The following is a 13,898-nucleotide window of genomic DNA, read 5'->3' on the forward strand; positions in this document are numbered from 1 at the left end:
GTGCTGAACATTGTTTTCTTTTTATCAGTCAAAATATTTACTTCCAAAGACTGAGATGGTGACTTCAAACTTCCAATACTTTAATTATAGTTATTTTTTACTGCACAACATGAATGAATAGCTCTCTTATCTATCAAATAGTGAGCCAATAAATTCATTGACAGCCCTTAAATTAATTACCTATTCTTCATTTGACACTTTCTCTTGTAATCATCTTTTATGCATATTAATTTTAAGTTATAAAATATTGTCAATACCTTAGTCAGAATATACTATCAATAGAATACAAGAATTCCGTTTTCGGTGAGCTCTCAAACTATGATTCTATTTCTATCCTTCATCTATCTACCTACCTACCTATCTATATCATCTATCTATCTCCATATTTCTATGTATCTATCATATTTCTATCTATCTATCTATTTATCTATCTATCCATCTATCTATCTATCTACCTACCTATCTAATTCATTTATTATCCCTATCTGAAAACAAATTTAGAAGCATGGTTTCTTGAATGGAGCAGTAGAGAAGTTAATTCAGTTACACCAGATTGCCAAATAGAAAAAAAAAATTGAAATAACTAATGTGAAATAAATGAAGAAATTCAACAGATTATAAAAAACGAAGGGTGTAACCATGCAACTCCATGGACAGTGACTACACATACAAGCAAATGAAAGCAGCTGACCACGTACCCACACACCTTGGCAGAGGTGCACTCCACACTCGTCGGCCACCACCAAGACAGATGATCTCTGATGTTCCTTCCAGCCGATAACCCGATGAGCATGAGAAGGTCAGAGTGTCACCAACCCCAAAGTTGAACCCAATTCGACTACCATATTGAGGAATGCCAGGATCTTCACAAGGTTCAAGGTTATATTCTGTAAATTAGAGAGAAAATTCCCCGGAGGGGAGGAAAGGACAAAGAAAATGATAGTGGTTACTTTTAAGGGTGTATTCCTATTGTTTTCAGAAACTAGTCATATATTTAGAAGTGACTATATGAATAGCTATCAGAACATACAAATGGCACACATACGTTTCTTCTTTTGTAAAATAGCTAATAACTTGATAAATATTTGTATGTGTGGTATTCAATATAGATGAGAAAATATCACCTTCTGAATAATAAAATATAGCTTTTTATCTTATTTTTTCTGCATTAGAAACATTTTTATTTCATATATTTTTGACTTACAATGGTATAAGAACTGCATATTTTCAAACACAAAATAACATTTGAAATGAAATCATTTGCATTTTTGAAATGCATTTTGCTTAATATTTTACATTTAAATGATAAAGGCCCTTCTGCTCCTTGTATACAAGAAGTTCAACTAATGCATATTCTGAAAAACACATGACTTGAGATGCAAGGGTTTATGTGAGACTGAAGTGACTACACATTGAAAATTTTTCTATTATGGATTTTTACAGGAACTTTTCCCCAGGCAATAAATGAACATTATGAAAATGAACAACTAAACAGTCTTCAGGGTATGAAACAGTAGAGTTGATTAAACATTATAATTTATATACAGTCCTAAGAAGAAGTAGCTTATCTAAAAATATTCCCAGAGCAGTTACTGTGTAATTGCAATAAAGAACAAGAGGCATTGCTTCATGTTGATTAGCTAATATTTTATGCTTTAAAAAAAAACTTGGATTTTTTTTCTAACATTCTAGGTTATATTCATTTACCATTCATGATAAAATACTTTTATGATTTTAGCATCCCAACATTTTCATCCAAATACTAAAATAGTTGTTTAAGAACAAGGTTAGTGCTTATATCATTTTAATGTTAGCAAGTTGTCATAAGATTTACTTATTAATTTGTGTCTGTATTAAGAAGTAGCTAGTTGTGTTCATTCAAATGGAAAGTAGAACTCTAAGTGGTGGGAATACATTTTATCCTCTTTGGTCTCATACATTTTTTCCCTCTGTAATCCAAGTAATACTATTGTCTATAAATAAGGTTATACTAGAAGAAAGGAGTAACTATGCTAATTTGATTATAGATTATTTAATTCCAGAATAATAAATTAGGTTTATCTTAATACTAGCCTGTTGATTATGCCTTCTATGTCTTTTCCTAGGCACATAAAACAAGGAAATCACTGGATTAATTCTCATTTCAATTTTGAGTCTAACTGAAATTTTAAAATATATATTTTAATTTTCATTTTGCATTTACTAGGCATTTTAGCTAGTTTTGACCTGTGTTAGAATTTTGTAGAATTTTTGTAAATTAAAGAAATGTAATCATTGTACTTCCAGTAGATTTACAGCAAATTAATTAATTTTTGCTTTTTCCCTTATTTATTACTAGAGATAATCTTCAATCTATTCCAAGCTTTCCTTAAACTTGACAGATATTACATTGCTTTCTTTTTTTAAAACTTTTTCTTCTATTCTGCTATTTTTCACTGTCTGTTTCATCATTAGTTATGCTCATATCTTGAAAAAATTGATTTTTTTTTAAAGTTATTGAATGAACTCTTTTGTTTTTATTTTCTCACCAGAGAATGTAATGTTAAATCCTTCATATGATATTGAAAAATCTGAAATGAAACGCAATTGAGCCCTGAAATTTCCATAGAGACCAGCATTGATTGTTGGAGGAAGATCTGAACCAGTCAGGCGTGCCAGTGGTTGGGTAAAACTGCCATTCTCTGTGATCAGTAAGTAGTCATGATGGTCTTCCAAATGAAAAGTGTGGAAGTTGAACTGCACACCTATTAAGAAAAATAGGAACACTGAATTTTCAGGTAGATTAGTAAAACACAGAGAGTTACTGTCAAACTACCTATTAGCCAAGGCTTTCCTTCTAATTAAATTTTCTGAAAATGAGAGGCATTGCTATAAAATATTCCAAATATATATTGTATTATTCTTTTTATGTGTGTTTTTCCTTCAGATTCATTAAAAGAGATATAATGAGTCATGTCTTGGAAACTGCTTGAAAATAAAATTAAAAAATCAATGCCTGAAAAAAAAATTACCTGGTTTTCTGAAAATTTCAAAAGAAATACATATATTTTGTTTATAATAGAGGTGCAACTTCCTGGTGAATACTGTACATGCCTCCATTTCCTTCTCCAATGCCTTCAACCAACATAAAAGCAATGCTCAATATTATAGAACTTAACTTCCAAATATGCTGTTTATTTTAGAAGATAAATATAAAACAGGCTTGGGAATGCTATTTGTTAAATGAATGTAATTATTCTCCATTTATTTATCTGTCACAAATTTCAACCTGTGCATATAATATGCAAAAAATGTACATATAAGTGTTCAGCTAAATGAGTTTCCACAAACCAAACACCTTTGCAAATAGTGTCCAAATCAATAGTCACAATAATACAAACACCCAGAGCCTTTTTTATAAAACTTTTCTGTCATTTCAGTTTTCCAGAGGTAACCACTCACTCAACTTCTAATAGCACAAACTAATTTTGCTGCTTTGTATACATATTTTGTAGTTTATGGAATGGAATCATATGCATTCTTTTGGATCTGATTTCTTTTACTCAACATTAGGTTTGTGAGATTTCTCAATATCATTGTGCGTAGTTGGGGGTGGTTCATTTTTGGTGATGTATAGTATAGCATTCCACCTTGTGAATATACCACATCTATTTACCTGTTCAACTGCTGATGGTCACTTAAGTCTTTTGCATTTTATCGCAAATGTAGACAGTGCTGCCATGAACATGTGAGTATATCTTTTGTGAACGTATGTGCTGTTTTCTGTTGGGTACGTATCTAGTAGTGGAATTACTGAATGATGGCGGTAATAATATATGTGTTGCTTTAACAAATACTGTTTTACAAAGTGGCCATGCCGATTTACATCTCCATAGACAATATGGTTGCTCCATATCTTCTCCAATACTTGAAAATCTGGGGCTTTTAAATTTGTTCCTTTCTAGTGAGTATGTAGTGAACTCCTTGTGGTATCATGTTAGTATTTAATTACAGTGTCAAGAACACATGTAAAAGACTAATGACTTCACACAAATACACACACTCAAATACACACAACATACTGTGTAAGGAGCCATCTGAAATAAAAAATGGCTACCACAGGGACCCTTCCCTTGAAGTGCTTTATTTTTGTACCTGACCTAAAAAATTACCCAAGTATTTGCTAAGAAAAGTCCAAAATCTCAGAGTATGACAAGTAACATTTTTATTCATTTACATTTTGGTTCCAAATGTTGGCAATTCTTAAGAGTCTCCATTGTTCTGGCTAACACGGTGAAACCTCGTCTCTACTAAAAAAAAATACAAAAAACTAGCCAGGCGAGGTGGCGGGTGCCTGTAGTCCCAGCTACTCGGGAGGCTGAGGCAGGAGAATGGTGTAAACCCAGGAGGCGGAGCTTGCAGTGAGCTGAGATCCCGCCACTGCACTCCAGCCTGGGCCGGGACAGAGCGAGACTCCGTCTCAAAAAAAAAAAAAAAAACCAAAAAAATAAAAAATAACTAAAAAACAAAAAGAGTCTCCATTGTTAAAAAAAAAAAAAAAAAAAAAAAAAGAGGATAGAAAATGAGACCAAAACAAATAGACTGAAAACACAAACATTACTACAACAAGGTTATTACTGCATAAAGAACCAGAGATTTCATATTTGAGAAATATTTGAAATATATAAGGTACTACTTTCAAATTATTTTTCAAAATGTAAGTTTTTGTTTTGTTTTGTTTTGTTTTGTTTTTTTCTACTCTGTATAATGGGCAGGAATACAAAAGCCCTTTTGGAGGGAGTCCAAAAATTAAGTCAGTTTTTCAAATGTTCTATAGTATAAAATCAGTATTGATACTAGATAGATGGAAGGAAATGGGATATTGACATAATAAACAGAAGATGTTCACTGTCTAGATTTGCTCCTGCAAAATAATGTAAGGGTAGAAATTTCAGATAAGTCAGTCTTATTTCTGCTATAAAGCTAAGAAAAAAATAGTTGGACAATAGAAGAGTAGATTGAAAAAAGAGAAAAAAAATCCTCATGTATGCTATATTATTACATTTTTTTAAGAAAAAATGTGCTTGTTCTGAAATACATAGAATGAATTATTTTAGAATTTCATTAATTAATTATTGGTGCCAACAAAGCCACTGTTAAGTATTATTTACCTTTCTGAGCCCTACTTTCTCCATCTGTAAAATAGGGCTCTAACAGAGTTGTTTTGCAGTTTAAATAAAGTAACATGAAAATGGCTTTGCATAGTGACTGTCACAGAGGAAGTATTCAGAAAGTGTTATTGCTATTGATCAATTTCCCAAAATTAGAGCTAATGTTTTTCTGTTATTTAGCCCTGGCCAACCACTTTATAAAAAGAAGCTGCTGTTCAAGTCATGGATTAAATGGTAATATCTACTTTCTTTCACTACTGCAAAACAACTTAAGACTTTCAAAGTTGTGCCGAAGGTCAATTAATCCAAATAAGAAAATGATCCTGAGAAACTAATATATTTTAGTCATTATAGAATATAAATATTTAGAAGAATGTAAGTAACTCATGGCCTACCTGAGGAAAAAGGTACATGAATCAAACTTTTAATCATTCTGCCAAACTGGTTAATATAAGTCAACATAGGAGCATAGAAATAGAGGTAATTAATTTGTCAAAGGGGTCCGTAGAGGTGTATAAAAATGACCTTCAAATGTAATGACCACTCAGGTCTGGTGGCTCACACTTATAATCCCAGTACTTTGGGAGGCCTAAGCGGGTGGATTGCTTGAATCCAGGAGTTTGAGATCAGCTTGGGCAACATGGCAGAATCCCATCTCTACGAAAAACTACAAAACTTAGCTGAGTGTGGTGGCACGCACCTGTAGTCCCACCTACTCAGGAGGCTGAGGTGGGAAGATCACCTGAGCCCAGGAAGATTGAGGATGCAGTGAGCCAGGATCAGCCTGGGTGACAGGGTAAGAACCCATCTCAGGAAAAACACAAAAATAAAAACAAACCAACAAAAAAACCAAAAGCAATGAGCTCCTAAAGCAAAAAGGCAATGACTTCCAAAAGCAAGAAGTTTGTGATGGTGCAGACTATGATAGACATTTTGGAAAGAAGGGGATTAGACAGGCAAAGACACACAATTCTAACAAGGCAGGGAGAAAAAGTCAGTGGTTTCAATATCGTAATTACTTCTCGTAAGAATGCTAATTCAAGATGCCCAATAAAGGTAATTTATGTTGCAGATATATGTATATTAAAGCCTTGTACTTAAAGTCAAAATAGCTTTAATATCTAGGTTTTAGTTAGAGTCATGCCACCAGCTATTACCTAAAGGGTGCCATTTGACTTATTTTTTTCCTAATATGTAAAATAATAAGTGTGGACTATGCTTTATTTAAGGACAGTCTAACTTCTAAGACTCTAAGGGTATTTTTCTGATGCACACTTTTTTCTCTAGGTTTCCTGTAACTACTTATAATTAGCATCTTGATTTATAGAATGTGTTTAAGGAAAATCTCTCATGGTGTCCCTGCAAGTAAGCAATGTAGGCTGAATGACACTGTAGTTAACTGACTTTGAAACTATCGAACAATTGTATGTGACTTTGAAACTATCGAACAATTGTATGTGTTCAGACACTTTGACTTCATGTTTAATGGTGAAGAGATTACAGATGGCACATTTAAATTTTATTATTTCTTAAATACTTAGATATTTAGATCTATCCTTGTTAAGATTCTTATAAACCCTTAAAGTGCTAATGATCATACTTATATAAGAACATTCTGACTATATAATGTAAATGTAAGTGAAATGTAAATCACTTCAAAATGATCTCATAGGAAGTCTGAATCAAAATCGATATGATAAAATGTAACAGGGATAAATATAAAAGTTTGCACTGAAGATAGAAAAAAAGCAATTGTATAATTATAGAATTTTAGGAATTTAATTTATCTGTATTTTAAGTCCCAGTAATCTAAAAAGATGATTTACATTACTACAAACTTCTTATCAATTAGTACTATAACATGGCAGCAAAAAAGTTAATTAACACAAATACTGTCTTCTTTAATGAAAATAATTTTAGTGTTACACTGTGCCACGATGTGTTCAGTTTTAGAAAACCACATTTTAAAGAGATAAGCTGGAACGCATCCAGAGAAAGTTGATTAGAGTGGTGATGAACAGGAAAATATTATCTTATGATGAATTAAAGGAACTAGGAGTGTTTAGTCTGGGTAGAAAAGACTTGGAATAAAGATCTAGGGATAGAGGACATGAAAAACATGGTAGTCTCAGAACGGTGAGTTGGTGTGTTTGAGGAGCTTTTGGTTGGAGCAAAGATTAGGCTGCTTTTTTAGTGTAGCTCCAGAGAGCAGAACAGGGATAACAGCTGCAGAATAATTTTTAAACAACTAAATATGTAAAAAATGAGCAAGTTTTCCCAAGGAGTACAGTGCTTATCAACAGAAATATCCATAACAGGTTAGTTCATCCTGTTTCTGAAACACTATACAGAGAAACTAGTTTTCTGAGTAAGAGGTTAGACTATATTACCTTGAATATTTCTCCCAACTTTGAGATTTTCCTTCAAGAAACTGGCTACCCTTTGGAAGAGCTGTACTTCAAACAAACTCAGTTGGCTCTTAAAACAAAGGCATCTACATCTGCATCTCTTGCCATGTAAATACGGATTTAATTAACACTTGCAACCTGTGAAGATGCAAAACTTTAAGTGTTAATTAAACCTCTATTTACATAGCAAGCAGTATGTAGCACTCCACTCCCTTCTATAATATCAGGGAGCTTATTTTAAACTCCATTAATCTACTTCACAATGGAATAATAGGATACTTGTTTAGCTTCCAGCAAAGAGTCTTCTACTAATAAAGAATGACAAAAATCACAGTTTACAAAGTCTTCTACTTCATTCCTGCTATTCAGTACCAGAATACTCATTTTAAAAACACTTTTTTCTCAATAATATTTAATTCATTGTAGAAATCTAACTAAAATTGTCCTGACATAATTCTCACTTCCTGATAAAATAATATGTAATTTTATCAAAGGCAAACTTTATTTGTGAAAACACGATAAATTTAAATGTATTAAACATAAAGTTTTAGTTTTAATTGTAACAACATCTCCTTATTGCTAAAAGTATTATATTTTGATTTTTTTCTTTTTTTAGACTTTCTAAAAAAATTATTTATTTTCAAGAAATACAATTTAGTAGTAAAATTCAATAATGTAATACAGCAACAGAGCTAAAATAAAGGGTACTTATCAAAATCAGGTTTTAAAATGAATAAAGTAGCTCCTTTAGAAGATCAGCCCTATGGAGATTTTCAAGTAAATAACTTTAATATATTTTTTGTTTTCATATATTAGAATGGTCATTTTACCATTGATAAGTTGTTACCTTGATAAATTACACTGTACCTTGATAAATTTGAAGTACCTACTTATACATTTCTAATTATAAGCAATATTTGCAAAAATTAAACATGAGTAATTAATTGTTTAGCAGTCCCTCTTATTAAGCACTAAGAAAATGAATTATTAATTACGTAAAATTGTTCGTTATATATTCCAAAAGGGATACATGTCATTCTTTATAGGATTCCTTTCAAAACAGTGAAGTAGTTTGTAAAAGTTTTATGAGTGGTTGAATCTCGTGAATGAACCATATTTAATACTACAGAGTCTTTTACTTATTTGTTTATTTGTAAAAGGACATTTATTAACATCTAATTATGCAGAGTGCAATTTTACACTCTATTTATGTGAGACATATCTGCAGCTCTGTACTAAATAATCTGAGACACAGATATTTATAGAATGCCTATAAATTATATAAATAGTATAATTATAATAAACAAAAACAGAAACATTCATAAACAAGTTTGTATAAACATATACTAGTTGCTTTAAAATTGGCTCAGCATATCAGAGCATCTCATACTCCCCTTTGAACTCCTGAAATCAACTTCTTAACGCTATGTCAGAAACTACAGCCATCTTGTTTGACGTTTTCTTGTGACAAAAAATGCAAATATCATTAGTTAATTATATCAAAACTAAACAAATCTCTCATAGCACCAGCCTGGTAAAAACATGAGCACATTATAATACTATAGAAGAGTAAATACAATTTTTGTGGCAATTATTTAAATTGAAATGTGTTTTAACATACTGTAATACTGATCTGTTTTTGCTCATGCAAAAGAACATGTAAAGGAAAAGGAAATAAAAATAGACTCAATGAAAATTCAGAAGATAGTCTAATTATTATTTCATGAGGCAAATTACCTTTTCCATGGGTTACATCAACAGTCCATGTACAATTCAGAGAATTTGGATAAAATTCCGGGTAACCAGGTGATAAGATTGTTCCACTAGGCCCTCTAACATCTCCTCCACATAATGCTGAAATACAAAGAAATAGAGCCATGTGATCAACAGTGAGAGAGACAGAGGGTGAACAAATCTCTTATCTCCTCTCTTGAATTGAGGAGTCGCATTATCTTTGCTTAAGCTACATCCTTGTAATAGCAGGTGTGTATTAAGACCTTTTCCAATACTAGGAAATCATTTTATCCATTGCAGCACTAGAGAAGAAAAGGGTACTCAGTAGCATTTGAGAATTAGTACTGTACCCAAGGGAACATGACTCAACTTTCCACATTTGAATTGGAAGTATGTGCTAATACATTTCTAATTATAAGCAGTATTTGCATAAATTGGTGGTAAATTAAATATGAGTAATTAATTGTTTAGCAATCCCTCTTATTAAGCACTAAGAAAATGAATTGCTAATTGCATAAAATTGTTTGATATAGATTCCTAAAGGGATATGTGTCATTCTTTATAGGATTCCTTTCAAAACTATGAAGTGAGTTGTAAAAGTTTTCAAGGCTGCTTCTGTACTTCTGTCTTTTTCTAGGAAATATTATAAACAAAAAGGATCTTTTGAGGAGATGTAGTTTTGTAAGTAAATATTCTAAGGTAATAAAAATAAGTTAATCTTAGGTCAGAAAGTAATATTTGACTTGATATTCATTTCCTTGAGAACAAATCAAGGTCTTCTACCATATTCAACAGCCATCAGTGCTTATGGTACGCCAGACAATTTTATCAAAATTGAAAACTGGAGGAGGCAAAAAAAAAAAAAAAAAAAAATGTCTAGTAAGCATTTTTATTCTAGTATGAGCAGAGAATTTGTTGACTCCTTACTCTTTCACTTCAAAAGGCCGACTCTTAGACACAGCCAAGGGTAGTAAGAATCATGAATGCAACATATACCTTTGTCTAGTTTGATCCGTGCCCCACTTCCCCAGCACACTAGAAAAGTGAGTTTTTGAGTCTCTCCAAAAGCACCTAACACTATAACATGATATGAATTTGTTGAGTGAAATTCTACTGAATCAAAACCTACAGTCTCTATTTCAAAGGACTGTGTGTCATGCAGCTAGAATAAAATTTCTCAATGAACACAATAGTGAAAATTAAGGGAGTTAAATTAATTTAAAATACACAAAAAGGCAACGAAAAAGAGAGATGCAAACTTTTAGAAAGGACACCAGATATGTGTCCCTGAGCATGCACATGTATGTGTGTATCTGTATCTGTGTGTTTGTGTGTGTGTATATAAGAAGTTGAGAGAAAATTTTTCTGTATATCAGTATTTTTTCAAATAAAGACACTTTGTCAAGTGTCCTACTTCTTGAGAAGTTTCTTGGGAATTGTTTTTTCTGTAAGCTGTACCTATATACCTTTGTAGAAGGGGAAACTTAAAGAGACATTCTGCAGGTAAATGAATAAATCTGTGTAACACATAAACACATTTAAAAGTTTAGGAGGAATGCTCAACAACTAATATATTATAACAAACATTCATAATATTACTTTGACTAGAATCAGATGGGAAAATATAGAATACGTTTTTATAACAAAGTGAAGATTTCTGTTATTTGAAAATAATTATCATTGGATGCAGACATTGAAGAGAATGGACTTAAAGATGGAATTTCATAGTAAATAGTGGGGAAAGAATGTAATTTAAGTTTTTTTGAAAGATGAAACTAAAAACATAAAGACACGTACATTTTATTTTATATCTAATAAAACAGGATAAAATTGTAATGATTTACTAATTCTTATCAAAAACAAGACTAAACACTGTTTTGATCTTAAAATGTAGCTGGCACTATTCCGCAGATTTTAGTTATGTTAACTCAGCCCCCACAACAACCTTTTGAGAAGAATGCTGTAATTGTGCAGTTTACAGATGAGAAAGCAAGTATAGATAGAACTCAAACAGTCTAGTTCCAGGGTCTATGATCTCAGGCAGATTCTTGAATCGTGTTGATGTTTTTTCCACGTTAACAGTACTGTTTTAGCAAGCTATGATGTTCTTTATTTATGTTTGATTTTGTGGCACTTCCCTCACAAATGATCAATATATTAAAGAAAATATCAAGGGCATCCTTTATTTTCTCAGAGATTCATTTAATCCTTTCATGTTCAAATCACTTTTTTTGTGCACCCAACACCTATTGTGTCAGTATCCTTGTCTATGTTCTTTAACTGATCTATGTATTTTGAATTCTCATTTGCCAGTGACTTCGTATGTGACTGAAGTAGTTCTCCATCATCACCATCATCAGCCTCATCATTTTCATCAACCTAATGAAATTTTTCATTTTTCTAAATGAGATTATTTTATATTGCCAATGTTTTAAGTTGCATTTGTTTTATACTGTCAGCTTTTTTAGCAATTACATGAGATTGTACAGTGACAGATGCTAATGCCAAATAGAAAGTATCTTTGTATCTTTGAGTTGGATTAATTTTAAAAGTGGTTAATTCATTACTGAATATTCTTTCATACTGATGATGTTTGCTTATCTAAAAACTATTCCTCCTATTGGAAAGACAAGAATGTGTAAGAGCTTATTAAAATCAATAATGAATGACCTAAAATATTAAGATGAATAAAAAAGATTTAAGTTTTTATATGCGATATTTTGTTTTATATTTTCAAGTACAGGATGGAATTTAAATGTATTGTAACAGATATAGTGGTATAGAGATGATTATGAAAATTTCTCCAAAAACAAATGACTTAAAAAGTGAATGCTGAGATTTAAGTCCGTTTAAGAGAATGTGTGGGCCATTCACTTAGTAAACGTTATTAAAACAAGACTGTCTAAAACAGGTGCCATAGATCTCCTGTGTTATCTCCTGTTATGTGTTCAGAAGGAATTCCAATTTATTGCAGCAACATTGCTAATTGATTCCATGTGTCTTCAGGGATACCAACAGTTTTGTAACAGACATAATAGGATTACATGTTCTTGTGAATGAGATAGACAATTGTGTATCAAGTGAATCTTTGAAAAACTAAAGAACTCAGAGCATGATGAAATATATATATATATATATATATATATGAAAAACTCAGTTACTTTATGTGAACTCAAACAGCTGGCCAAAAAAAAGCACCTAAAAGGATAAAAAGCATCTAAAAGCTAAAAATCTGAGGCACAATAAGCCATTATAGAGACAGTTCAGTTAGTGGAGAACAATTAGTCAGATACACAGTAATCTTGGGCAGTAGAGTTTTTTTTCCTTGATTTTTGCAACATATGATACTGCTTTTTCATAGGATAAGTATCCATTACAATTTTGAAATAGTGAAGTCTCTTCAAAAGCTGAGCAGGTGAATGTAATCGCCCAGACTTGTAAATTTATACCCTGTCCTTGTTAGTGATACATACTGGGCCAGTACAAATCTGTCTATATCCAAAATGGACAATTTTTAGACCAGGATCCATCAAAACACTTTGAGTATTGTAATGAAGCATGGAAATAACCATCTATTACAAATCCCATTAATTTTTAATTTGTTGGTTTGTTTGCTTTTAATCTCATCTCTTCTTTTCCTATTTTCAAGTCTGCCTGTTATGCCCTTAAACTGAGACTGTTCAGACTTGCTTATACTCTAGACAAACTTGTTTATCTTGAATTCTAGGAATCTAAACCTCAATCCAGGTATTCATTTGCTACTTTAACCTATGTACTCAAATCTTTTAATAAGACTGAAGAAATAAGGGAAATAATGAGGTTTAAGTTCATTCAGTTCCATTTTGGTCTGCCTCTTAATGATTTGAGTGACACTGACTCACTTAACCTTTTTAGGTTAAATTTCTCACAAAATAGCCATACTGTTTCTCAAAGTGGGATAATTTGAGTTTAAAATTGGGGTCTCAGGACAGAAGGTGAAAACAGAGCATGTCTTAGGCAATTCAGGACATAGCATACCTACACATCCATTAAAAGGGGAGGTGTCTTAAGCAACAATGCCTAGTTCCTGGAAGGTTGCTTCAGACCCAGCACCTGATCTTAGCCCTACACCATTACTCATGACAATCTCATGTACCCAGTGCATAAAAAACATGTATCTGTGACTTTTAGCGTACATGCAGCCTTTAACACTTGATATGTTGGCCAAAGCAAAATGCTCTCCTAAAAATTCTTGTTTGGTCTACCTTAGAGCCATTCAAATCTCAGTTTTATCAAAAACACTGCAGAGATATATAGGAGCAAGTTCTAATCAAAGTAGCCAGTAAAAAAAAAAAAAAAAAAAAAAAAAAGTTTGTTTTTTAAATCAAATCTCTTATGTGTCACGGGACATCTTTTACAAATACATGTTAAAGCAACAAGAACACCTGGTTCTTGATTATAAGAATATAAGAAAAATAAGATAATGAGTATAACTGTTATGCATTCAAGAAGAATGTAGACACTGTTTATGCTCAACAGTCTTTTTATAGTGTATATACAGCATAATTAATAAATACTAAGTTAACAAATCAATAACTGGTTATAAGGTAGCAATAAATGACATGTA

General features: G+C 31.8%; 1 protein-coding gene across 3 annotated transcripts in view; it reads right to left on the minus strand.

Moving 5' to 3' along the window:
* The window catches only part of CSMD3 (CUB and Sushi multiple domains 3), a 1,308,251-nt gene that overhangs the window by 445,586 nt on the left and 848,767 nt on the right, over nt 1-13,898 (minus strand). For all 3 annotated transcript variants that reach the window (XM_030937706.1, XM_030937708.1, XM_030937707.1), the window contains 3 exons: nt 9,296-9,412; nt 2,529-2,744; nt 699-887 (listed from right to left, as the gene is read on the minus strand). In XM_030937706.1, coding sequence (XP_030793566.1) covers nt 699-887; nt 2,529-2,744; nt 9,296-9,412 — 522 coding nt within the window. The remainder of the gene's footprint in view (nt 1-698; nt 888-2,528; nt 2,745-9,295; nt 9,413-13,898) is intronic.

Source organism: Rhinopithecus roxellana, chromosome 9 (assembly GCF_007565055.1).
Source record: "Rhinopithecus roxellana isolate Shanxi Qingling chromosome 9, ASM756505v1, whole genome shotgun sequence".
Classification (NCBI taxonomy): Eukaryota; Metazoa; Chordata; class Mammalia; order Primates; family Cercopithecidae; genus Rhinopithecus; species Rhinopithecus roxellana.